At 44.6% G+C, this 27,353-nt stretch overlaps 1 protein-coding gene across 7 annotated transcripts in view; it reads right to left on the bottom strand.

The window, feature by feature from the left end:
- The window catches only part of VWA5B2 (von Willebrand factor A domain containing 5B2), a 123,796-nt gene that overhangs the window by 40,392 nt on the left and 56,051 nt on the right, over window positions 1-27,353 (bottom strand). For all 7 annotated transcript variants that reach the window (XM_073626588.1, XM_073626584.1, XM_073626581.1 and 4 more), the window contains 3 exons: window positions 26,780-26,890; window positions 21,019-21,221; window positions 19,967-20,081 (listed from right to left, as the gene is read on the bottom strand). In XM_073626588.1, coding sequence (XP_073482689.1) covers window positions 19,967-20,081; window positions 21,019-21,221; window positions 26,780-26,890 — 429 coding nt within the window. The remainder of the gene's footprint in view (window positions 1-19,966; window positions 20,082-21,018; window positions 21,222-26,779; window positions 26,891-27,353) is intronic.

The following is a 27,353-nucleotide window of genomic DNA, read 5'->3' as shown; positions in this document are numbered from 1 at the left end:
GTATAAACACTTGTGTGTCCAGTGATTCCTGCTTGTGATCCCATATCTTTAATAGGAACATCTGAAATGGCCGAAAATGTAGACTTGCCCACTGTACCGCTGGAATTGCTGATGTTAGTAATCCCAACGTTGACATGACTTTTCTTATTGAACATGGTAGATTGGTCTGTATTCTTTTTATTTCTCTCTGAATTTTCTCTATCTTCTCCTTGGGTAGGAATATTCTTTGTTGCACTGAATCTATTATATACCCCAAATATTTTATTTGTTGAGTGGGTTGTAGATTGGATTTTTCTACACTTATCAACCAACCTAGACTTTCCAGGAATTTCCGTGTGTATTCTAGGTTTTCTAGCAATCTCCTGGGGGAGTCTGCAAAAAGAAGAAGGTCGTCTAAATAGGCAATGATGGATATGCCTTTTAGTCGCAATGGTGCCAGAGCTTCTGCCAGAATTTTTGTAAAAATTCTCGGTGAGGAAGAGAGGCCGAAGGGTAGTGCTCTGAATTGAAGGTGTAGGATTTCTTTCCCTGTTTCTATTGCTAATCTTAGAAACTTCTGGCAACTTTGGTGTATGGGTATGTGCAGATACGCATCTTTTAAATCCAGGGAGACCATATAACAGCTTGGTGGTAACAGGGCCTTCACTGAGTATATGGAATCCATTCTGAATCTCTTGTAAGTTATGGATAGATTTAAGGGTTTGAGGTTGAGGATTGGTCTGACCTTTCCCGAGGGTTTTTGTACTCCGAATATATGGGAGTAAAAACCCTGCCCTTTTTCTTCTCTTGGGACTTTGATTATTACACCTTGCTTTTTGAGATCCGTTATGGCACTCATTAACCCTCTGGCTTTCCCTCTGTTTTTTGGAAGCCTGGTGGTGTAAAATCTGTTTGGGGGTGAACTTGAAAATTCCAGGTAATACCCTTCTTTTATTGTTCTTAAAATAAACTGACTGGAGGATATCTCTTCCCATTGCGGGAGGAAGGCCCCCAGTCTTCCTCCTACTGGGACTACTTTGTCATTGTTTATTTTTGGCTTGTTCAGGAGGACGAAAAATCGTTCCTCCCTTGCCTTTCCCTCTCTGGACCCAAGGTCTTTTCTGGTTTTCTGCCTTGGGTGTAGAGAAACGGGATCTTGTGTCCCCTCTCTGCTTCCTCTTATTCTGGTATGGCTGACTCCAGGTTGCTTTCCGTTTCAGCGGAAACGCTTTCTTTTTATCCGCTGTACGGTCCAGCACTTCTTCTAAACCTGGCCCAAACAGCAGGTCCCCTGTGAAGGGGATCCCGCAAAGCTTGGCTTTAGATGCGCAATCACCTTGCCATGTTTTTAGCCAAAGGGCCCTCCGTGTGGAGTTAGTTAGTGCCGAAGATCTGGCTGCCATGCGTACCAGTTCTGCTGATGCATCTGCGATATACACGATGCCTCGCAGAAGAGTGGGAAAAGAGGATAAAATCTGCTCCTTTGCAGTTCTTTCCTCAATGTGTGCCTGAATCTGGTTCAACCAGAACTCAACATTTCTGGCCACTACCGTGACTGCCATGGCCGGCTTTAGGCTTCCCACTGTGGAGTCCCATGACTTTCTTAACAGGGAGTCCATCCTCTTATCCATTGCTTCAGATAAGACCCCCATGTCCTCAAAAGCTAGATCCGTATGTCTCGATACTTGTGAGAACGCCGCATCTAGCTTCGGGGTTTTATTCCATATTGATGATCTGTCATCTGAAAATGGAAACCGTCTCTTTAAAGCTTTCGAAAAGAATGGCTTTCTTTCTGGTTCTTGCCACTCTTTTTTAATTGCCTCCACTAAGACGTCATGAACGGGAAAATTTTTCTTTTCCTGTTCCCCTAAACCCACATACATTTGATCATGTAGGGATAAAGGTTTTTTCTCAGTCTGTATACCTAATGTGGTATGAATGGCTCCCAGAAGATGGTCAACTTCTTCCAATGAGAGTTTGTACCTGGAGGGTTTTCTGGAATCCCCTTCCAGGGCCTCTCCTTCTGATTCTTGGGAGCCAGACGCTGCGCTGTCAGGCTCCTCGTCTGCCTCCTCCCTAGGGGCTGATGCAGTGCCTGCACTAGTGGAAGGTAGTGCTTGTACTTTTGGTTTTGTTTGTACTGTAGCAGGGGCAGTCTGCAGCTGTGGGATCTGAAACCCTTCAAAGAAGGTTTTAAAGGATTCAAATGTATTTGATAATTCTTTAACAGAAGCTGCTAAATCACTGCCCTGCTCAGTGGAATGTTCCTGCACCAACTTGCTAATACATTCTTTACACAATGCTTTCCCCCAGGAATCTTTAAGTGTATTTTTACAGGAAGGGCACCTCCTTTTTGAGTTGTGAGAGGGCCTGGCTTTGTCTGTTTTCTGAAATAAATAAAAGACAAAACCCCACAGGTTAATACTACCATAATATTCTCCTGCAATTTGCAGGTGCACAGCGTTTTTCATGTGGGCTTACCTCACCAGGGGCCCCATGAACCACCCTCTGACACCCGAGGGCCCTTTACCCACCCCCCCCCCTCTATTTTGGATGAATCCCGGTGGGGGGGCGGTTGGTCAGGCCAGGGAGGTTCCACACTAGGTCCCCCTTACCTTAATATGGCTGGAGCTGGTCTCTGCTGGAGCTGCAGTCTGGTCTCTACCTTCTGCGTCCGACATTTTGGTGTCACCACCGGAGCCTTTGCTGTCTCTACAGCATGTGCGGCTCCTCTCCAGCCTCTGCCTGGCTCCTTTTCATGATTCGCGGCCGGAACCGGAAGCCGCGAACCCGGAAGTGCACGCCCCTCCGCCGGACATGACGTCACTCGTCACAGGCGCTGTGCGGTCCCAATACCCGGCGTGATTACACTGCCAGTGCTTACACGCTGCTTGAGGGTATGGGACGGCTCGGCCTGCACCTCCTGCTACCGCTCTCGGATATTGAAAAGGGAGCCCCCCCGACCTCCATCTGCACTCAGGGATGTGGGGGTGACAATCCTCCTCCAGGTTAGTTATTTGCCTGGACTGCCCAAGGAGCCTCTGCTCCTTTTTAGGACAACTGCCTGAGCCTCCTGACTCTCCTGGCTCTCCTGGCTTGGTTCCTGTGGTGTCTCCCTTCTGGAGGAAACACAAATAACTGAGGAGCCAGCAGGGGAGGAGGAAATTTATAAGAAAGCTGGCGCAGGTGTTTCCTACAGAGGGGAGGAGCCAAGGTCTCTCAGGTGGCTGTCCTGAAAGACGATTAGGGGAAAACTATGTTGTAAACAAAATGGAGTACCTTCAATCAAAAATTGCGCCTGCCGTAAATTCATTGACAGATCTTTGTACAGGAAATATTGCAAAGCCCTTAGGCCCACTGTGTGGGGAATTGAGGTGTAAAGTGAAGAGACATCTAACGATGCCCATGTAGCACCCTGTATTTTAGGCAGGCAGCTCCTCCCAAATTTACTTGCCAGGAGTAGTTATCCTGGTTGATTGATCGAGATCTATTGATTTCACCCTAAGTTTGGCCTTGTTGCACTTTTCTCTTCTACCACCAGGTGGCCGGGTACTTGGTGGTACTAGATATCAGAAGGGCTACCCAAGGTCAGGTTATGGGTATGTGGGGTATCTCAGCCAATGGGCAGGGGTTTTATTGAATCCCTTGGCCTGCTGGGAGAACCTATATATTTGGGTGGAGTCAGGAGATCTATGTTCTGTGCCACCTGGATGGCTGTCTGGGTGGACGTGTGTCATATTGCCTGGGCTGCTAGGCCGGAGATGGGGCCTATCCCTGGCACATCTGGCTGCTAGGCTGTCTGAGGGCCTATCCAGAAGTAAGAGAGCATCACAGGATTGGGATTGCGGCTTGCAGTCCAACCAAAAGTGACGGTTCTGCCGGCTGGAGAACCTGTCGTGGTCGGAGGTAGAGGGGAAGCTGTCGCCAGTAAGGGACGATCTGCCTTTTTACCAGGGACCACAGTGAGTAACTGAAGCAAGTACTGGAGCAGCATTCTCACCAGATTGGGACGGTGAAAAATCAGGAAACTTCAGTGGGAATTAAGCCAGGGACCCAGCCAGTGGAGGCGACACCTGCAGAGCAGCCTTGTGCGTCAAGCTAGGGACCGAGCGGGCCAGTGTGGGTGAAGCTTCAGAGGTATCTAGAGTGCCAAGCTAGGGACCCAGCAGAGAAGTAGGTGTGACGCTTAAGGAAGATCCCACCGTGAAGATTGGAGGAGCTCAAGGGATTCAGTGGCAGTGAATCAGAGGTTCTAGTGAGAGACCGGTAGCTCAGTGTAAGGAGAAGTTGTAGTGAAGCTGAAAGAACTGTTACGCTTTGTGTTAGGAACTTTTAAAATACTGTTTTCATAAGAGACAGCATTCCTGCATGTGCAGATGTGGCTTCTTGCTGGAGGCTTTCCTTACATGGCTGCCCTCCTATTGAAGTCTCTGCTAATTGAGTTTGCAACTATCTAAGGGTGTCCTGGCCCTAACCCCCTCTCTCCTCCCAAAAATAAAAAAAGGACTGTTAAGAGAAATAAAACCTCTTTTACATCCAACAATTGTCTGGTGCCCAATGACTTTCACCATCTTTGCACCCACTATGCCTCAAAACCCACCACATACAGAAGGATGTCAGCTATCTTTGGCCCTGGAGGTCCTTAATAGACCGAAAGAGGCCGGAGACCTTACTGCACCCATAAATACCTATCTTTCCATTGATAATGTTGTAGAGATTCCAAAACATGATGATTGGAAACTCTGACAAAAGCAGGATGTTTGGAAACAATAGGCTGGAGGAAGAAGTAAATATAACGTGATAGACCACTAATAAAACTATCAGTACTGGCCACTATGGGTCTACAAGGAGGATTTGTTTGGGATTTATGGACCTTTGGGACATGGTAGAAGTATAGGGCGCTGCTGATTTTTGGTAATAAAAATTGTTTTTTTTTTACCCAACACCCATGTCTAAACACATCTTCCACCAAGGTATTGAGAGCTTTTTGGAATTTAGGCAAAGGATCATTTGGCAGTTTTTTGTATGCATTATTATCCAAAAGACGGTAAGCTTCCCTATGGTGATCCTCCGTGTTCTGAAATACTATACTTCCTCCTTTGTCTGCTTGCTTTATAACCACATTAGAAGTACCTTCCATATTGTTTAATGCTTTTAAATTCTATTGAAGTTAGATTTTTAGGTTTAGTTCTACTTTTATTATCACACAAGGATAACAAATCCTTATAAACTGCCTGAGAAAAAAAAAAAGAAGAAGATGATTTGGGTCGAAACCCCATATGTCTCATCCTTGGTTTTAAATACCAATCAATTGGTTAAGTATCTGTGTGGCCTTCATCCCATAATTTTTCAGGGATGTGTAACTCCTGGCTTACATGATTTTCTGTCGAGTCTGTCCCTACTGAATCATTTTGTGGGTTAGATGGATCTACCGCGAGTACTTTGACAGCATCTTGTGACTTTGCACAGTAATGCTTAATGGTTAATAAGCGAGTAAAAACTATGTAGATCTTTAGAAAGTCCAAAATTTATTAGGACCTCTAGAAGGGGCAAAACTTAGACCTTTTTTGAGTAATTCCATTCCTGCACCAGTAAGGGAATGAGTTGATAAATTATACATTTTGATGGTGCTCTCTTAATCTTCTAATTGCTCTCTTTCCCTTTCTTTTTTGTTTTGCCTTTATAATTCTTTCACATCCTCTTCCTCTAGTAGTTTTCTTTTTTCTTTGACTGTACTTTTTGGGTAATGTAACAGAAAAGAATTGACTACATGATCTTCATTTTTGGAAAAGGTCTGGGCTACTTCTATTGGAGATATGTTACCCAATGTCCTAAAAGTGTTTGTCCATACCGTTAGAGACAAAAGTCCTCTAAGTCCCGTGTTATTGGGCTGTATCGATTGGTTAAGGGAACAGTAAAGGTCAAACCACCTTGCCTGCCAATGACCCTGGAGGGGGTCGTGAGCGGAGACTCATTAATGGGCTCTGGGCTTAAATTATTGGTTACTGAAATCTCAGGACTGAGCTGTGGGGGAGGGGTAATCTGGTCAACATCAATCTTGCTCTGCACGCTATCCCTTTGCGTTGGCATAGTATTAGTATTATTCCATTGGGAGCCAAGTTTTATATAGTCAACTGGTCCCTCAGTCTGAGGACCATTTTGTCTCTGTATATCAAACGGTGGCGGCATATTTTTTTTATTATTAATGTTCTTATTTTTATATTTATTTATATATTTTTAGCTTTTTTATTCTTATGACCATTATGACTATGGGGGGGGGGGGCCTAATCATATTGCGATTTTCCTTAGCGGTCTTTTTATGCATTTTGTCAGTTCTGGCGTGAAGTCCTCAGCCAGCTCCCCAGTGACCCCGAACTGATTTATCCGTATGGACGGCGCCTCCTTGGCCTCCAGAGCAGACCCACAGCCATTGGCTTTTACATCCTGCCCTACCAGCCAAATGACCGTTGGTACATCTCCAGCCATAGACAAGTAAGCTCCCACAGCCATGGGTTTTCTCTCGGGAGAGGATCTCACAGAGAGATAATAGGATTTTTATTACAGCTTACCTGTAAAATCCTTTTCTTGGAGTACATCATGGGACACAGAGCCTAAGTAATTACTTAATGGGTTATGGGCCACCTTCAGGTGTTGACACTGGTATACCCAATCAAGGAAGTTCACTCCCTATATAACCCCTCCTCCTTCCAGGAGCACATCAGTTTTTGTAGCAAAGCAATATACTTAAATCCCAAAAAAGGGGAGGGACCTCTGTGTCCCATGATGTACTCCAAGAAAAGGATTTTACAGGTAAGCTGTAATAAAAATCCTATTTTCTTTATCGTACATCATGGGACACAGAACCTAATTACTTAATGGGACATCCCATAGCAATGCTACTTGAGGGGAGGGAGAGACAAACCGGAGGGTACTCCCAGACTTGAGGACTTATACTGCTGCCTGCAGCACACTGCGCCCAAAGGCGATATCCTCATACCTCCTTACATCCACCTGATAAAACTTTTGTGAATGTATGCACTGAAGACCAAGTTGCGGCCTTACAGATCTGAGCCATGGAGGCCTGGTGACGCACTGCCCAAGAAGCACTAACCGCCCTGGTAGAGTGCGCCTTAACTTGAAAAGGGGGAATCTTACCCCTTAATTATAAGTTTGAATTATAACTTGCCGAATCCACTTAGCGACAGTGCATTTTGACGCTGCCTGTCCTTTCTTAGGACCCTCTGGCAGAATAAATAAGACAGTCTTAAGAATCTGAGCAGTTGTCTTTAAATAGATTCTCACTGCTCTCACCACATCGAGACAATGTAGTGACTTTTCTTCCCTGGAACATGGTTTTGGAAAAAACAATGGCAGGACAATATCTTGGTTCAGGTGAAAACCTGAAACCACTTTTGGCAAAAAGCCTGGACGAGGGCGTAACATCACTCTGTCCTTATGAATAATCAAATATGGCTCTTTACAAGAAAGAGCAGCCAATTCCAAAACCCTCCTTGCTAAGGATATAGCAACCAAAAATACCAGCTTCCTTGTCAGAAGGACTAAGGGAATATGCTGTATCGGTTCAAATGGCTGTTTTTGTAACACTGGCAAAACTAAGTTCAAGTCCCAAGGACTTAAAAGGTGAATTAACTGGCGGATTAATCCGCATCACCCCTTGCATAAAACCCCGGACTAAGCATGCGTAGCAAGCGGTCTCTGTAATAAAATCGATAAGGCTGAGACTTGGCCCTTAATAGTACTCAAGGCCAACTTCATCTCTATGCCTAATTGTAGAAAGGCAAAACTTCTGCCTATGATATATCTTCGAGGGTGCCAACCCTTGGATTCACACCAGGAAACATAAGTCTTCCAGACTCTCTAATGTGAAGTTCTGGAAGCTGGTTTCCTTGCATTAAACCAAGTAGAGATAACTGACCCTGAAAGCCCACGTTTCTTCAGAATGTGGGTTTCAATGGCCAAGCCGTTAAATTTAGCATACGTAAAGTAGGATGGAATATCGGCACCTGTGAGAACAGGTCTGGCCTTAGTGGAAGGGACCACGGACCCTCCACTGCCATCTTTACGATTTCTGCCTACCATGACCTTCTGGGCCATGCTGGTGCTGCCAGAATTACAGGTTTTCTTTCTAGCTTGATCCTGCAAAGAAGTTGAGGCAGCAACTGAATAGGGGGAAATGCATAGATCAGTGAGAACTGATCCCACGGTATCACCAACATATCTGTTCTGCATGCGAATGGATCCTTTGTTCTAGACACAAAGTTGACTAACTTTATGTTGAACTGGACGCTAGAAGATCTAAATCCAGAGTCCCCCATCTTTGACAAACAGCCCAAAAATATATGTCAGGGTGAAGAAACCATTCCCCTGGGAATAATTTGCTGGCGACTTAAGTAGTCCGCCTGCCAATTCTCTATTCCCGGAATGAAGACTGCTGATGGGCAGAAAGAAAGAAATATTCCGTGCCTAAGTTAGAATATGATTCACCTCTCTCTGCACTGAGAGCTCTTGATGCCCCCTTTGGTGATTGATATAGGCCACAGCCATGGCATTGACAGATTGGATCCTGACAGGACAATCCCTTAACCTGGAAGTCCAGGCTTTCATAGGCAGATGCACTGTCCGAATCTCTAGGATGTTGATGGGCAAGGCTCTTTCAGTTCTTGAACACTGTCCTTGGACAGTTCTTCTCTGTCGTTACCACTTTCCAGATAACTGGTCTGAAGGATTTACCTTTTAGCAGATTCTTTAGTAATCACCAATTAAGGCTTTGGGACACCCTTGGGGACAGCCGCATTGGCAAGTCCAAAAGTCCAAAATCGTTGTGTTCCAAGCAAATAGAATACTGTTTTGCAACAGTCTCGAATAGAACTGGGCATAGGGAACTGATTCGAATGAAGCCACCATCTTTCCTAACAACTTCATGCAAAGGTGAGTGGATTGATCTCCTTTTGACCTGACCATCCGCACCAACTGTCTTATGGAGTTGTTTTTTTGCCTGGGCAAGAACACCTTTTTTTGGGCTGTTCCTATGATCAGACCGAAATACTCCAGCTTTTTTAGCGGTTTTAAGGGAGACTTCTCTAAGTTGAGAACGCAACTCAGACTTTTTCAGGTAACTGGTTGTAATGCATACATCTTACTCCGAACACCGATTGGTCTATTAGCAATAGATCGTCTAGGTATGCCAAGACTGTTTATGCCCTGTGCCCTTAACCTGGCTAGAGGTGGGGCTAGCACTTTTGTGAACACTCGGGGTGCTGTAGCTGGGCCAAAGGGCAAGGCTACAAACTGAAATGCTGTTCTACTTTGAACCGCAGAAACCTTTGGTGAGTGGAAAATATATGGACATGCAGATATGCATCCCCGATGCCGATAGACGCCAGAAGTTTTCCTCCTTGTAGGATAGAAACTACTAACCTGGTCAACTCCATAGAAAGGAGCGGATCTTCACGAACTGATTTAGATTCTTTTAGATCTAGAATGGATCTGTTGAATTTCTGCATGGATCTGTACATGTACAGGAAACGCATGAAAAAGGCAGTGAAGGTTTTAAGGAACCTAAGAAGAAACAGAACAGCTGACTCTACTAGAGGTAGCTTGAAAGAGGCACGAACCATCTCTGTAAGAGATTTGTACCAGCAATCTCTCAGATTGCGAGGCTGAAAAAAGGTTCCAGCTGTCGCCTCTGCAGAGGAGTAATCAGTTTGCTTTTCTTCCTGATCACCTGAGGGTAAGCCCTCATCCTCTACCCACTGTTCCCTTGATAAGGGGTCTAGGGTGGGGGAGGGGGGTCTAACACGCTTCCTATCCTTTTGGATAGCGGATGCGGTTAAAGTTGCTAATTTTCCGTCTAGGCCCTGCAGGGTGGAGGAAAAACCCATTTTGAATCATGTATACAGGGGATGAATGTTTTGTCCTCTAGAGTCTGACGGTGGAGGCCGTCGCCACTGCCTAGAGGCAGCTGCCCCTGGCGCAGGGGAAGGAGTCCGTTTAAATAAAAGGACGTTTATAACTTCTTTTGGGCAAAAAGAGTACCTTGCATGCTAGAAATCATTTGGATGTATTTGACCAAATCCTCCCCAAATAGTCGCTCCCCATGAAAAGAGAAACTAGTCAGAAGCTTTTTTGCAAGATGCTTTGGCTGACCAACTATTTAACCACAGGGTCCTACGCATGTGTTTTAGCACAAGCGCAAGGCGGGACGCTTGGTGGATAGAGTCTTTTATGGCGTCTATGGCAAAACATAGCGCATTTGGTAGTTCGACTAACACACGGGCTTGTTGTGCAGGGACCTCCCTAAGGGCCTCTTTGAACTGGTCCTTTAGGGACTGACAGATGCCTATTGCAGCGACTGCAGGCTGAGAAACCGCACCTGCCAGGAAAGAAAGAGGATTTTACCAAAAATTCCAACTTATCTGTTGGATCCTTAAGCATTTGTGATTGTCTACTGGACAAGTTAAATTTTTATTGATGCTGGAAATCGCAGCGTCTACTGCTGGTACGTTGGCTTTTGTGAATTTCTCCTCCATGGGATAGATAACTGAGAAACTCTTTGGAGGAAGAAAATGCTTATCTGGATGATCCCATTCAGCATAAATAAGCTTTTCTAGTAATGCATGAAAAGGCTGTAAAGGTTTTGAAGAACCCAAGGAAGGGACCGAACTTTCAGCTGACTCTGTTAGGGGTAGCATGAAAGTGGAATGAACCATCTCCGTAAGCGATTGTACCCTCAATCTCTCAGATTGCGAGGTTGCATAAGGTTCATCTACGTGATCGCCTGAGGGTAATACCTCATCCTGTGCCCACTGTTCTCTTGGTAAAAGGGTTTGAGGTGGGGAAGGGGAATCTAGCACGCTTCCTATCCCCTTGGATGGAGGATGCGATTAAAGCCACTAATCTTCCTTCTAAGCCCTGTAGGGCAGAGGAAAATGCATCTTCAGTCACGTATACAGGGGCTGAAGCGTGAGAAGCATTTGCAAAACCAATAGGTTCCAATGACTCACCCTGGCTTGCCATATCTGGTATCTCCAGAGAGGATAACAGTGTGGAGGCATGACTGGAGTTCCCAGCACCTGAGGGTGGTATTTTTGGCACCCTAGTGGTAGCTCTAGAAGTCACAATACTAAGCACAAAAGCAAAGGCACTTTAAGACAAATATACAGATCAATTTCTGATGCTGAATAACAATTGCATTTCCTGTACTGGAAATGCCTTGCAGGGGATCAGACTCAATGCAGGGATAAACTCACAGTGTATTTAGGAAAATATCATGTTTAAACCACAGGATATTCCCAAACAGAAGAAAAAGGGCATCTTGCCATTAATCAAACAAAAATAAACTTCTGCTCTACCGAGCCTTACTGTGTCCGTAGTCTGACAAGTCCTTGGTTTTGCAGCAAGTGTCCTTACATTCGCAAATACTTTGTATCCAAAGTCAGGGAATAAGCAGCCATGCTCCTAGTTGCTTCCTCACATGGAGACACACACTCTCCCCCTTAATGCTAGGACCAGCTGCCTTAAAGTGGAGTTCCACCCACTTTTACAATTCTTCAGCATCCCTCACTAAACTGTGCACTGTAAACGAATTGGATATTTTTTTATTTTTTTCTGAGCACCTACTGTATATCTGCTGTATTCATTTTTCACTTCCTCCTCCCTGGCCATGGCCCATCGCATCATTTCCTGTTTGCAATGCCTTCTGGGAAGGGGCGGCAACTTCCTCTGACACTGCCGTTGCTATGGAAACCTGACCTGAACCCTATTACACTGCTTGTGCTGCTCTGAGCATGTGCGAGATCTGCAAGGATGAGATCCAGGAAGAAATGCAGTCTGGCTTCAGATGCCCACACTTAAGATGGCCACGGCCTGCTGGAAGTTTATAAAATAACAAACTACTGCTATAAACTAACAAAACAGACCTTAGTTTACAGACTAACTTTACTAGAATACATTAAGCTTGTGTATTATAGGGGTATTTTTATTTTAAAAATATAATTTGGGCCGGAACACCACTTTTATCAAGACCTGAAAAAAGAAAACATTAAACTGCGGTCCATGGACTTGGGAGTCTGTCCCACCCAGATCTCTATCAGACTCCCAATAAAACCAGCCCCGGAACGGACTTTACCAATAACATTGTAAAGAACTATCCTTCTTTACCCTGAAGTCTTTGCTGGTATTATCTTAGATTGCAAATCTAAGAATCCGTGGAGGAACACATATCACTTTTCCTGAAATTTTAACCTATGTTAATATATCAACCCCTCCCCCCCTCGGAGGGGTTGAGCAACTTGCGCAAACAGACTGTAAACTCTGGAAAGAGAATCCGCATTAGCTTGTTGGCTACTTGGTCTATGTTCTACTAAAAATTTAAAATTCTGTAGAGCCAAGAACCATCTGGTAACTCTTGCATTTTTTCTCCTTATTTTGGGCCATCCATTTGAGAGGGGCATGGTCAGTTAGGAGCTTAAACTAACCCTAACTAGCCCTAACAGATAATATTTTAAACTTTCAAGAGCCCATCTGATGGCTAGACATTCCCTTTCTACAATGGCGTATCTTTTTTCAGCAGGGGTCAATTTTCTGCTTAAGAATGCTATGGGGTGTTCCTCCCCATTCACCACTTGGGACAATACTGCACCTAATCTCACTTCTGAAGCATCCGTCTGCACTATAAATTCCTGTGTGAAATCTGGGGTAGTTAAGACAGGGCTATTACACAGGGCTGTCTTTAGGTTCTGGAAAGCTTTCTCAGCTTCTGGGGACCAAGTTACCCTTGTGGACTCCCCCCCCCCCCTGGTAAGATCTGTAAGGAGAGTGCCCAACGTAGCAAAATCGGGGACAAACCTTCTGTAGTAGCCTACTGACCCCAAAAAAGCCCTGACCTGTTTTTTATTAAGTGGTCTTGGCCAACTTTGGATTGCCTGGACTTTTGGGACTTGGGGTTTTACTACCCCCCTGCCAATAATGTAACCTAAATACCGGGCCTCCTCTAATCCTACAGCACACTTCTTAGGATTGGCTGTCAGAGCCTCACAACGGAGGGCGTTAACCACCTGCACTTCAGGTAAGTGGCTCTCCCAGTCTGCACTAAAAACGACCATGTCATCTAAATATGCAGATGCATAGGCTTGGTGGGGTCTAAGGATCCATCAATCATCCACTGAAAAGTGGCTGGGGCCCCATGTAGGCCAAATGGCATGCTCTTATACTGCCAGTGCCCTTCAGGAGTGGAAAAGGCTGTCTTCTCGTTCGCACATTCTGAAAGTGGTATTTGCCAATACCTCTTCGTAAGGTCCAGGGTGGTGATATATCGAGCATGTCCTAAACGCTCAATTAGCTCATCCACCCCGGGCGTTGGATAAGCATCAAATTTTGACACCTCATTTAGCTTTAGGAAGTCATTACAAAATCGGATGCTTCCATCCGGCTTGGGAATAAGGACGATTGGACTACACTACTCACTATAGGATTCTTCTATTACATCAAGCTGCAACATCCTCCTTATTTCCTCTGAGACTACTTGGCGCTGAGCTTCGGGGATGCGATAAGGTTTTATATATCAATATTTTTATTGAAAAAGAATCAAATTTCAAAATGAACAGACACATCGATAAGACAAAGTCGATTTCTCAGATTTTTAACATAATACAGAAGTACAGAAAATATAGTCATTTTACATATCTGTCCCCTACCCTTGCAGTAGAACGCAAAATGTGCGATATGTATCCAAGTACCAATGGGACTGAATAATACTTTCCCCCCATGATCCGGAACTCCACCACGTATGGTGAATGGCAGAGACCTGGGCTCACAAGGAAGTCTGGTAGCGAACCCTGAGATTATCCCGGAGCTCACTACTGTGTGAGGCCCCATAGGCGATCATCTGCATTGTACATATAAGTATCAGAAGAAAAAAGGAAGTAGGAAAGAGAAGGGAAGAGGGGGGAAAAAAAAAAAAAAGGGGGGGGGGGGAAGAGAGAGAAAAGGGAGATAAAAAGGAGGAGAGGGTCAACCTGGAGTTTCGTACAAAGTCGAGATATAATCGATCTACGGGTCCCACACCGTGTTAAGTTTCTTGGTGTTATAACGAAGTATATAGGTGAGTTTATTGTTAATCTTGATCCAATTGAGTTTACTTTTAACCTGGTCAAGAGGGGATTACCAACGGTCTCCAATGCCTAGCAATTGTAATTCTCGCTGCCAGCAATATGTAAGTAATCAACTTTACAGGTTTTTTGGGTGTTTCGTCAGGTAGTTTGTGGAAAAGAGCAACTACTGGAGATCTGCGGATTTTTACCCGTTACTGAATTTAATAAAGTTGAAAATCCTAATCCAGAATCCAGTTACGAGAGGACACTGCCACCAAGTATGGAGCATCGTCCCCAGCTGTCAGCATCGTCTGAAACAATTTGGTGAGGTAGAAGGATGCATTTTAGCTACCCTAGTTGGTAGCAGGTACCTTCGCAAGAGCGTTTTGTAGTTGACCTCTATAAGGGTGGTACTGATGGAAATTTTGGATAACTTGTAAGCGATATCTTGCCACTCAGTCAAATCAAAGGCAAGATTCAAGTCCCTCTCCCACTGGTCCATATAAGCAAGTTTCAAATCTGGCTCAGTAAGAGAAGCGTATATCGCAGATATCCGCTCCCCTTGTATGCCTCTGGCTTGGCATGACAATTCAAATGTTGTGAGCGTAAGGGGTCCCACCCATAGATTAAGTTTAGATCTAGCAAGTTTAGATCTTCCACATGGCTTGACTCCACGACCGTTCCAATGGTGGCTTAATAAGGGGTTACTAAGAATCGTCGACTTCTTTAATGGAGATCAGATATACACTATGCGGTACTTTAAAGACCGGTTTCTAATGCCTCCTAGTGAGGTATTTCGATACAACCAGCGGACAACTGGCGGCCAGGTTCTTGGCAATGCCAGCACACTATAGGACCCCAGTCCTGGCAGGTCTCCCTTTGGTGATTGAGCCTCTTCACACCTTGCGCCTCAGGAACCTCAATCGCATTTACCACCTTTTTCCCCCCACCTTAGGGCGGGATCACCTTTTCCCAGGTTGGTGGGCTTCTGTCTCTTGGAGAAGGATTCTTTGGGTACTACCCCCTGAAGAAAATCCTCAGTACACAAGTACCGCTTCACGGGGGCCACCAACTCATTGGTATCTTTAGGATCAGCTCTCACGGCAAATCGCTGTATAGGGGTTGGAAGGGCTCTCACAAAGCGGTCCACTACGACTCTCTCCACGATTTGGGCTGGGGTGGCAACCTCTGGCTGTAAGCACATCCGTGTGAGGTGAATGAGTTCATACATCTGGGACCTTGCAGGTTGGTCCACCTTATATTGCCAAGCATGGACGTGCTGAGCTCTCACAACCATTGTTACACCAAAGCGGGCCAGAATCTCATTTTTCAGAGTTTTATATTGCCGGGCCTCAGCAGCATTCAGATCAAAAAAGGCCTTCTGTGGGTCCCCAGTCAAAAAGGGAGCAAGGGCCTCAGCCCATTGGTCCTGGGGTAGCCCTTCATGCTCTGCCACCCTCTCAAAAACTGTGAGGAAAGCCTCCACGTCATCCTCGGACTTCATTTTCTGTAGTGCAGCCTGCACTCACTTGCGTAATACTGCAATATTGTCCACATGTAGAATTTTGTCAGTCAGGGACTGTACCTGACTCTGTATGAGCTTATTGAACTCCTTCTGCTCCTGCATGGCTGCTTGGGTAGCAGTTATCAACAAGCGGTTACTTGTTGGTCTGTGTGTGCTTGTACCAGCTGTTTGATTATTTCCTCCATTCTCTTAACAGTATACTAGTACCAGTGAATTCAACACAAAAAAAAAAAAATCTTCCTTTTTTTTTTCAAAAATGTTGCTGCAAGAGGTACAGTCTCTGGGTCTTGTGCCCGCATTCTCCACCAATGTAGGGGATCAGACTCAATGCAGGGACAAACTCACTGTGTCTTTAGGAAAACATGTTTAATCCACAGGATATTCCCAAACAGAAGAAAAAGGCATCTTGCCATTAATCAAACAAAAACAAACTTCTGTTCTACCGAGCCTTACTGTGTTCGTAGTCTGACCAGTCCTTGGTTTTGTAGTAAGTGTCCTTACTACTTTGTATCCAAAGTCAGGGAATAAGCAGCCATGCTCCTAATTGCCTCCTCACATGGAGACACACACTCTCCCCCTGAGAGCTAGGACCAGCTGCCTTAAAGGGGTTGTAAAGGTAATTTTTTTTTTTTTTTTTTTTAAATAACAAACATGTTATACTTACCTTCACTGTGCAGCTCGTTCTGCACAGAGTGGCCCCGAACCTGCTCTTCTGGGGTCCCTCGGCGGCTGTCTCAGCTCCTCCCCGCAATAACTAACCACCTTAATGCGAGCTCTCTCACATGGTGGTTAGTTATTGCGGGCGCGCTCCCGTGATACAGCCGGCAGCTATAGCCGCTCGCTGTATCACTCGGCCCCGCCCCCGGCGCGCCGCGTCATTGGCTGTGATTGACAGCAGCGCGAGCCAATGGCTGCACTGCTTTCAATCCATCCACTATAGCCAATCAGCGACCAGGCTGATCGGCTGAATGGAGGTCGGGAGCGAGCGGCCGAGTTTCAAGGTGTCAGGTAAGTAAAACGGGGGGGCTGGGGGCGGCGGTGGCGGTATTTTCAAAAGTGTTTTCACCTTAATGCATAGAATGCATTAAGGTGAAAAAATGTATACCTTTACAACCCCTTTAATCAAGACCTGAAAAGAAAACATTAAACTGCGGTCCATGGACTTGGGAGTCTGTCCCACCCAGATCTCTATCAGACTCCCAATAAAACCAGCCCTGGAATGGACTTTACCAATACAGGGTAAAGAACACACCTGTGTCCTGTGTGATAGCCTCTTCACTTCAGCTGCTCTTGATAGAGACTTACATTTAAAACAATGCTGCAGTGTGTAGTAACTACGAGCGCCGAGCTCGTCTCCTGTTGTTTGTCTATGGCAGCGTCCCGTGCTCCAATCCTAATGCATATCGTCACGTCACGTGACTTCTTCAGAGGAGACGAGCTCGGCGCTCGTAGTTACTACACACTGCAGCATTGTTTTAAATGTAAGTTGATTGGACTTGTTTTATTAAATAAATATACCTTTTATATGGGATCACGCTATGTGCGTCTCTTTCCCCCTCACACTGTACATCACTACTCTACCTGACGAACACCGAGGAGAGAGGCACGGGGACATATTCCAGTTTCCAGGCACGGGGACAGATTCCAGATTGGTGACACTCCTGGAGGCATACGAGCTCGGCGCTCGTGGATTGATGCCCACACTCACTTCATGAAAGTGAGTGCAACCTCCCCCTGTGTGTGTCTTGCCCCCCCCTCCACTGTGGTCGTTGCAGAGTTATTTTACATGCTGTATACTTTTTATTTTTTATATTTCGCTTGGCATGTTCATCATTGTCACTGCCTGTATACATGGAACGTCTACACCTGCGGGTCATTTGCAACACAGGCTGTACACCTTACAGCTGTAAGGTAAGCGGCTTGCAAACACGGAGGTGTCCTCACTGAAGATCCCCCCTCCCTTCACGATTGGACTTGTTTTGCGTTTCTCATCACGTGTTTTTGCTTTTTGGACTGGATGATAGAACTAATATTCATGTTTGTCCTAGGGATTTGTCACTTGTAGTTCACCAGGATCTGGCACGTTTTTGCTAATGGGGCACTAGCCCACATATATTTTTCTTGCATTATATATATATTTTTTTTTTTGCATTGTGTCATTATTCACCCTATTTGTGTTGGTATATGCATTTTTGTTTTGCTATATTCAAGCAGTCACGGTTTCACGATTACCTTTATATATTAGGCTTTGTCTGCCCGCAACATGTCATGTTGATCAGCTACGTTGCACTGCACTGCATCCCCACCATGTTCTTTTAGCATGTAGGATCTATTCATGCATTGGCCCGTTTCTGCTTTTTTAGTTCACTTTGCCACTTTAGTCATCTTTGTAGCTTCCCTCGCCCCCCCCTTCATCACATGCATTCAGGACTGTAATGCAGACTCGAAGGAGGAGGCTGCCGCTGCCATCTGGCGCTCCTGGCAGTTTCACTGTATGGGCGCAACAAGCAAGGTAAGTAAATCATAATAAAATTTTATTAAACTGCTGCTAGCTGCTGCTAAACCTCCCAAACCAGAACAAAAGCTCAGCTTGATGTATAAAAAAAGCAGCGCCACCCCGCACCCCTCGTGGGGGGGAGAATTTATATATATATATATATATATATATATATATATATATATATATATATATATATATATATATATATATATATATATATATATATTAGCACTTGAAACTTATATTCTCATTAAGTGTAAATCAGTTTAGCGCTGACACATTGCTGTACCCCCATCCCCTTAGTTTCCCCAATTTGGGGGGGGGGGGGGACATTTTGATCAATTCAAACCCCCTCGTGCAACTGGGACCACACAAGCTGTTGTAGCTGAACAGAGCTGCTGAGAAACAACGTAATAAGGTATGTGTATCTTTACTCCCTCTAGAGGAGATTTTAAGGCATTACAGTGTTTAACATATGGAAGAAAGGCATAGGTGGACTTTTTACAGTACCTAAGCTTCTTCCCTTACTGTATCCTTGCTGCAGAATACTGCTGAAACAGACAGATCCAAACTTTACCCATCACGGCAGGCTGCGTTAGTAAACCTTCAAAGACCGGGTCACTTTTAATAGGGGTTCCACTCCTTTGGACCTGCATAGCACCCCTCAGGAGCAACTTTAGGTAATGTAGCAAGACCAAAAAGAGTCCTGGTTCCTAGGGTCCAGCCCTCCAAGAGAAGCGTTACAGGCAAAACCTTGTTCTTCTATGCGAGGCCCGGGTACCATCCTGTGGCCTCAGTGACGTGGATGGATCCAGTTGTGGAGGTTTTTTTTAAATCCAGCATGGATCCCTCCGGGAACTCCTCAGAGCACATCTTCACTTGTGACCAACACCTTAGACACTGGCGAAAAAAACTGATGTGCTCCTGGAAGGAGGAGGGGTTATATAGGGAGTCAACTTCCTTGATTGGGTATACCAGTGTCAACACCTGAAGGTGGCCCATAACCCATTAAGTAATTACTTAGGCTCTGTGTCCCATGATGTACAATAAAGAAACATACACACATTGTTGAATGGAAATTAAGTCCTCCACATTTCAACCGTGTTATTGCCTTTTTTTGACTTTGTGGTTCTAATAAATGGTTTTATATTTTTTTTAATGAAAGCTGGTTGTTTTACACTCCATCGTGTCTATATTCTATAGCTACAAGTCCTACGCGCTTTCAGAGAACTTTCACATGTTCATTGATGCTTCTTCCACCCAAGGATTGTTTTCTAGCAGCTATGGACAAGGGGCTCCAATAACCCTTGGGGACTAGACACACACATTCCTATTGGTGCCGGATTTTTTTTATGGTCTGACTTTAATTCTTGAGTGTTAGCTATAAGGGACCACTTATTAGGATTGTGTCTGTGTCGCATTGTTCCATATCTTTCAATAGTGCATACTTTTTGCTGCATATTCCTGACTATTGAGGTGTTCTTTATGTCTTTCACTAGGTCACTCTGATTACAAGACTGTACTTATACTACCATATATATGCCATTATATCTCTGCATACTCCGAATAAAAAGTATACATCTGTAAAAAAATTTAAAAAAATAAATAAATAATCATGAGGCAGATTTATACCTCTGCTAGGTAAAAAAATAAAAATAAAAGTAAGATGAGCGAGTAGTGGTGAAAAGGCAAATTATCTTGCCGGGCCAAGTTTTCATAGCAGATACGTATACCTGCATGCCAGTTAACCTAGTAAAATCGGACAATAAAATTGACAACTTTAGTGTTATTGTCTTTCAGTACCAATTATCTATCGTAAATATGTTCAAGAATCCGTTTTATTAGACTTACCTTTGGCTGGAGTCTTTCACCCTCGCTGACCAGCTCCACTGTTCCCCTTGTTATTCTGCAAACTTTCTCAAGAAATCTGTGGCATGTGCTTGCACCAAGTCCAAGACCAAACACCCTGCATACATGCAAAATATTAGTATATTGCAGTATTGTACTAGAAAAACACTATGATGCCACAATAGGCTATTAAAACTTGCTTTCAGTGAATATCATACCATAGCCATATAAACAATATATGAGGCTTTGCCTGTAATCAAACCCCTTAAAAACGCTGGTAATGTGGGCTGCCTAACTACCCTGAGCCACTGTAGTTCCTACTGTTGCTATTAGTTGTTGCTATTCAGTGCAGGAAACAAGGAACACTATTGTAATTGGCAACTGTTCAAAGCACATATTTAGAGGTATAATCCATTCCACTGGTCTATATAACGTAGTTTTTCCCTCTTAACCACAACTATGCATGCAGAAGATATATTGGTTGAAATACAATGGATGACAGCCACAAACCCCTGTTTTACATCTAATAAACTTGAGCAGCTAAGAGCACTTTTTCATTTGTTTCCCAGACCACAAGTACCCATTGATTTTTGCAACAATTTATCATAGATTTATTTTTGAGAGAAACAATGACATTACCTCCACATTAAATTATACTGTATTCCATCCCTGCTGGCAGTTTTTCTTCCCTTTTTTTTTTCAGAATAAATTTTAGGAAGGGGCATTCCTTTAATTTTGATTACAAAATATGCCTGATAAAAAGGAATTGGGTTGAATAAAGGAAACCCAACATCTCTCTATTATCTAGAAGGGCAGTTGAACAAAGAAATGAAAATTGTGTTTGTTAACAATGCATAATGAAGTGCACAGTGCTTTTATTTATCAGTTTGGTCATGACCAAGATTCATTCAGATTCACTCATAAAAATGGGAAACTGCATCCTCCGCACCTGTCGTTTTGACGGCAATATCAAGAAGGCCCACAACTAGTGCAAATAGGTCTTGAGCAACATACATTTTTTGCATGACATGTATAGTCAAATTGAATTTTCTCACCGTGTAGTTCTTGTGTGTCTTCTAATCAGCTCAAGAATCCTGCTCATATTATTAAAATCAGTATCCGTGATGATAAATAGTTGTCGGGGATAACCTCGATGCACAGGATTTTCCATAAGCCGACCCAGCACAGAAAACAGGTTACTGGTTGTCCCACACAATTTATTGCTTTGGATGAAATCACAAGCCAGCTCCAAAGCGTCCTATTAACAAAATATTCAGAATTCTAAATGCCGATTCCATTTTTGTAGAACAGTAGTAAGTAGACCTAATTATTTAGCTCATTTTTAATTAAATGTCAACAAAGAAGGTCTATGCTAAATTCACATTAAAGAATAACTCCACTTTGAGAAAAAAAGAAAAAAAACATTCCCACTCTCGGTGATCTATGTACATTGCAAGGATTTTTACACACTGTTATTCTGAAGAAATCACTGTTTATTTGTCTGTGTCTATTTGCAAAATTGTTCATGGGAGGGATTTCATAATTATCAATCAGCTGCTACACTTGCAAGGCTCCAATGAGGAAAATCGCAGGGTCTGCATCCTTTTAAATAGGACTTCTTTGGGAGTATCTCACCAAAAATTGCATATTTGTTGCTGGGGATGCCAAAAACCTGACTTGTGACTTGGTGCAGACTTCTGGGAAAATCAGTAAGCCAATCACACAAGCAGGAAATTACATTTCTGGGGGGCATTCTGTACACCAGCGGTCCCCAACCTTTTTGTCATGAGAGACTGGTTTGGTGGAAGAAGATTGGGGGGGGTGCAGGCTTAGGGGTGATTGGGGGACAGCCATTAGTGCTTCAGTAGCACATTATTTCTATTATTACTTTGTGATATATAGTATATAGCACCCCCCAGAGTGCTGCTGGCTTCAGGAAGGAAAGCAGAAGAAAGGGCTTGTAAATATGTAATTTACTGGCCCCTTCCTTTTCTAAATAAACATAGTGAACATACTCACTCATTGTGTTCCTTCATAGCTGAAGCATAGTCAATGGCAAAGCTAGACATTCTGTCACCCGGGGCAAAGACTCAGTTCAGTGCCCCCCCCCCCCCCCCCCCCCCCAAAAAAAAAAAAAAAAAAAAAAAAAAAAGGGAAGAAGAGGACGGTGTCGGTACTTTATTTTTATTATTTAATTTCCATTTTAGAATTATTTTACAACTGAATTATTTTTTTACAAAATTGTTGCACCAGTGTCCCCATTACAGTGTCCCCTCTTGCTTTAGATCCCCCCCCACAACGTTCCCCCCCTTATTTTAGTGTTCCCCTAACAATAGTGCCTTTCCTGCATTAGAGCTTCTCATTACTTCAGTGCCCCCCTTACATCAGCGTATCCCCCTCTTACATCAACTTGCCCACTTCCATCAGTGTGTCCCCTACCCCTTACCTCAGAGTGCCCCTCTTAGATCAATTTGCCCACCCCCCATCCATGTGCCCTCATTTTTTTTTTTTTATACAAATAACACGGTTATTTTATTGAGAAGAATGCACATTTACAGATTATGAACATTAATATCACATACGTGAAATTGGGATAAATAACGAAATGGTAACATATTTAAGCATCCTATACAGTACTTCGTGCACCACATAGAAGGGGCATTGAAAAACAGATACCTGCACATCCAGTCCATGTGCCCTCCTTACAACAGTGTGCCTCCCTACCAGCATGTACAGTTGTAGTAACAGAACAGATCTTTCAACTGCTCTGTCTGGTCACTGTTGGCTGCTGCAGCTCAAAGACTGGGTCATGTGTGGACATAAACTTACAATGTTCCCGTTCAGCCCAGGGGATCTGCTGTCTCCCAGCCACATTCCTCCACCTGACCCTGCTCGCAGAGGATCTTGTAATTCCTCACAGTCGGTCACTTCATGCAGACCATTCACGCTGCCAGCCTGCAGAGCTGACACAGGAGGGGAGGGGGCACACGCGTCCCTCCGAGCACAAAAGAGGCAGACAGGCATCTAAGTTGTAGGCTCCCACACGCCTCTACCTTTCCAGAGCTCCACCAAATAAATCACTGACTGGTGCTGTGTATCGGCACCAGGAGCTGAGAGGAGAGGGGAAGCGCACGCTCTCCTGCATGCTTTATAATGGCCTCATGATCCTACCGCTCTGGTCCCTCTCTGAGCATCTGCCGAGTGCCGACATACACTGTCAGTCATGGCGCCCCCTCGATGTAGCGCCCGGGGCGCGTGCCCCCCCTAGTTTCAGCCCTGAGCATAGTACAGTGTTCTACCAAGTAAGTGTTTACAATACTTCAGTTTGTGAATGAACAGGAAGCAGATCAGCACAGAGCACTTCCCATTCATTCACTGTCCCATGCAGCTGAGGCTGCAGAGAAAGACATACAGTGGGGACGGAAAGTATTCAGACCCCCTTAAATTTTTTACTCTTTGTTATATTGCAGCAATTTGCTAAAATCATTTAAGTTCATTTTTTTCCTCATTAATGTACACACAGCACCCCACATTGACAGAAAAACACAGAAGTGTTGACATTTTTTGCAGATTTATTAAAAAAGAAAAACTGAAATATCACATGGTCCTAAGTATTCAGACCCTTTGCTCAGTATTTAGTAGAAGCACCCTTTTAATCTAATACAGCCATGAGTCTTTTTGGGAAAGATGCAACCTAGTTTTTCACACCTGGATTTGGGGATCCTCTGCCATTCCTCCTTGAAGATCCTCTCCAGTTCTGTCAGGTTGGATGGTAAACATTGGTGGACAGCCATTTTTAGGTCTCTCCAGAGATGCTCAATTGGGTGTAAGTCAGGGCTCTGGCTGGGCCATTCAAGAACAGTCACGGAGTTGTTGTGAAGCCACTCCTTCGTTATTTTAGCTGTGTGCTTAGGGTCATTGTCTTGTTGGAAGATAAACCTTCGGCCCAGTCTGAGGTCCTGAGCACTCTGGAGAAGGTTTTCATCCAGGATATCCCTGTACTTGGCCACATTCATCTTTCCCTCGATTGCAAGCAGTCATCCTGTGCCTGCAGCTGAAAAACACCCCCACAGCATGATGCTGCCACCACCATGCTTCACTGTTGGGACTGTATTGGACAGGTGATGAGCAGTGCCTGGTTTTCTCCACACATACTGCTTAGAATTAAGGCCAAAAAGTTCTATCTTGGTCTCATCAGACCATAGAAATTTATTTCTCACCATCTTGGAGTCCTTCAGGTGTTTTTTAGCAAACTCCATGCGGGCTTTCATGTGTCTTGCACTGAGGAGAGGCTTCCGTCGGGCCGCTTTGCCATAAAGCCCCGACTGGTGGAGGGCTGCAGTGATGGTTGACTTTCTACAACTTTCTCTCATCTCCTGAATGCATCTCTGGAGCTCAGCCACAGTGATCTTTGGGTTCTTCTTTACCTCTCTCACCAAGGCTCTTCTCCCCCGATAGCTCAGTTTGGCCGGACGGCCAGCTCTAGGAAGGGTTCTGGTTGTCCCAAATGTCTTCCATTTAAGGGTTATGGAGGGCACTGTGCTCTTAGGAACCTTAAGTGCAGCAAAAAATTTTTTGTAACCTTGGCCAGATCTGTGCCTTGTCACAATTCTGTCTCTGAACTCTTTAGGCAGTTCCTTTGACCTCATGATTCGCATTTGCTCTGACATGCACTGTGAGCTGTAAGGTGTTATATAGACAGGTGTGTGGCTTTCCTAATCAAGTCCAATCAGTATAATCAAACACAGCTGGACTCAAATGAAGGTGAAGAACCATCTCAAGGATGATCAGAAGAAATGGACAGCACCTGAGTTAAATATATGAGTGTCACAGCAAAAGGTCTGAATACTTAGGACCATGTGATATTTCAGTTTTTCTTTTTTAATAAATCTGCAAAAATGTCAACAATTCTGTGTTTTTCTGTCAATATGGGGTGCTGTGTGTACATTAATGAGGAAAAAAAATTAACTTAAATGATTTTAGCAAATGGCTGCAATATAACAAAGAGTGAAAAATGTAAGGGGGTCTGAATACTTTCCGTCCCCACTGTAGGCGTTTGAGCACACACCTATAAGAATCAGTAAGAGCCCTAAACTTGCTTTCCTGCAACTAAACCGTGATATGGTGCCTGCCACCAAATGCACCGTGTCACCGCAGCCTGCCACCAGATGCAGCCCATCACCGCAGCCTGCCACCAGATGCAGCCCGTCACCGCAGCCTGCCACCAGATGCAGCCCGTCACCGCAGCCTGCCACCAGATGCAGCCCGTCACTGCAGCCTGCCACCAGATGCAGCCCGTCACCGCAGCCTGCCACCAGATGCAGCCCGTCACCACAGCCTGCCACCAGATGCAGCCCGTCACCGCAGCCTGCCACCAGATGCAGCCCGTCACCACAGCCTGCCACCAGATGCAGCCCGTCACCGCAGCCTGCCACCAGATGCAGCCCGTCATCGTAGCCTGCCACCAGATGCAGCCTGTCACTGTAGCCTGCCACCAGATGCAGCCCGTCACCGTAGCCTGCCACCAGATGCAGCCCGTCACCGTAGCCTGCCACCAGATGCAGCCCGTCACCGTAGCCTGCCACCAGATGCAGCCCGTCACCGTAGCCTGCCACCAGATGCAGCCTGTCACTGTAGCCTGCCACCAGATGCAGCCTGTCACCGTAGCCTGCCACCAGATGCAGCCTATCATCATAGCCTGCCACCGGATGCAGCTTGTCGCCGCAGCCTGCCACCGGATGCAGCATGTCGCTGTAGCCTGCCACCAGTTGCACTGTGTCACTGTTGCCTGCCACCAGATGCACGGTGTCACTGTTGCCTGCCACCAGTTGCAGCATGTCACTTTGTAAGAGGTTTCTTTGTTCAGTGAAAGAACTTACTACAAGCAAAGCCTCTTGCAGCCTCCCTTAGTGCTACGGCGTCAGAAAGGAATCTGGCATTACAAGTCAGGAGTGGGGAAAACCGGCACATATGCAGTCGATTACATAGGGTTCTGCCCTGAAGAGATTGAGAATCTCATGAAGGCGGACCAAACAACGGTGATGGGGGCGGTGCCGCGGGTGGTGATGCAACCAAACCTGGTCTCTGCTTGGCCACCGCTCAGCTCCTTCAGTGCAGTTCTGCCTCAAGCAGGGCATGGACTGGTACCGGTCCGCAGTGAGGGGGGGGTTGGGGACCCCTGCTGTGCACCATCCATGTAATAAAATGCCTCCATGTTGCCATATTGCATTTTACAGAAAAATATAGCGCTGCAGATTGAAAAGGAAAGGTCATTTTTAATAACATTAAATAACATGACTTGTGTCGCAATTGTATATGCTATATATTTTTATTTGCTATTTTTTTTCCAATAAAAGTAGAGTTACCCTTTAATGTTAGGCTGGAATGAAGCTATATGTCAATCAAATGCCCATTGCCCAACACTGTTTTATAGGTGTATTATGGTTGGCAGGCAGTTGGAAATCATTCAGACATGAGCTTAAAGACTTGATGTTTTACAGCAATCTTCTCCCAGCAAATTATACAGGGATGCTGGGTACAGGAAGTGGATTATGCCACTTACACTTATAAAATTCTACATTCTATCCTCTGTACATCCAGTGGCTGCATTTTCCTTTTTGCTCCAAATGTTACAGAGCAATAGAATGGGCCACCAGGACATACTCAAACTAGAACATCTAGATATAAATGGGGAAAAAGAAAAAAGTGCAAGTTATGGAAACTAGAAAGTCAGAGCAAGAATTATTTATTTAAAATTTAAATGTAAGCACTCAGTACCCCAAATCCCCTGAACGTCTTACTTCTTCCCTCACTCACATTACTGCATTGCCTGCTTGCCGGAAATAGGGCCCTGCTGTCACCCGTGCCACATGCTATGTTCAGCAAAACACGAGCTGGCAAACTCCTCACTGCCAATAGAAGCGATTCCTGCAACAAAAGAATAAGGTGGCTTAGGAAAACAGTGAAAAGGTGTCTGAAGATACCTGGGCACAAACACAATTCTAAGGAGATGATGCTGTACAGCAACATGAAAGCTGGGGGAGCAGCATATAACCAACCAAAACTGCAAGGTTGTTATGGAAATTATATTTGGTGGCTATAAGCTACTGCTATATATATATATATATATATATATATATATATATATATATATATATATATATATACACACTACCGTTCAAAAGTTTGGGGTCACCTAAACAATTTTGTGTTTTCCATGAAAAGTCACACTTATTCACCACCATACGTTGTGAAATGAATAGAAAATAGAGTCAAGACATTGACAAGGTTAGAAATAATGATTTGTATTTGAAATAACATTGTTTTTACATCAAACTTTGCTTTCATCAAAGAATCCTCCTTTTGCAGCAATTACAGCATTGCACACCTT

Source organism: Aquarana catesbeiana, linkage group LG04 (assembly GCF_042186555.1).
Source record: "Aquarana catesbeiana isolate 2022-GZ linkage group LG04, ASM4218655v1, whole genome shotgun sequence".
In the NCBI taxonomy this organism is placed as follows: Eukaryota; Metazoa; Chordata; class Amphibia; order Anura; family Ranidae; genus Aquarana; species Aquarana catesbeiana.
This window is presented reverse-complemented; position numbering and strand designations above follow the sequence as displayed.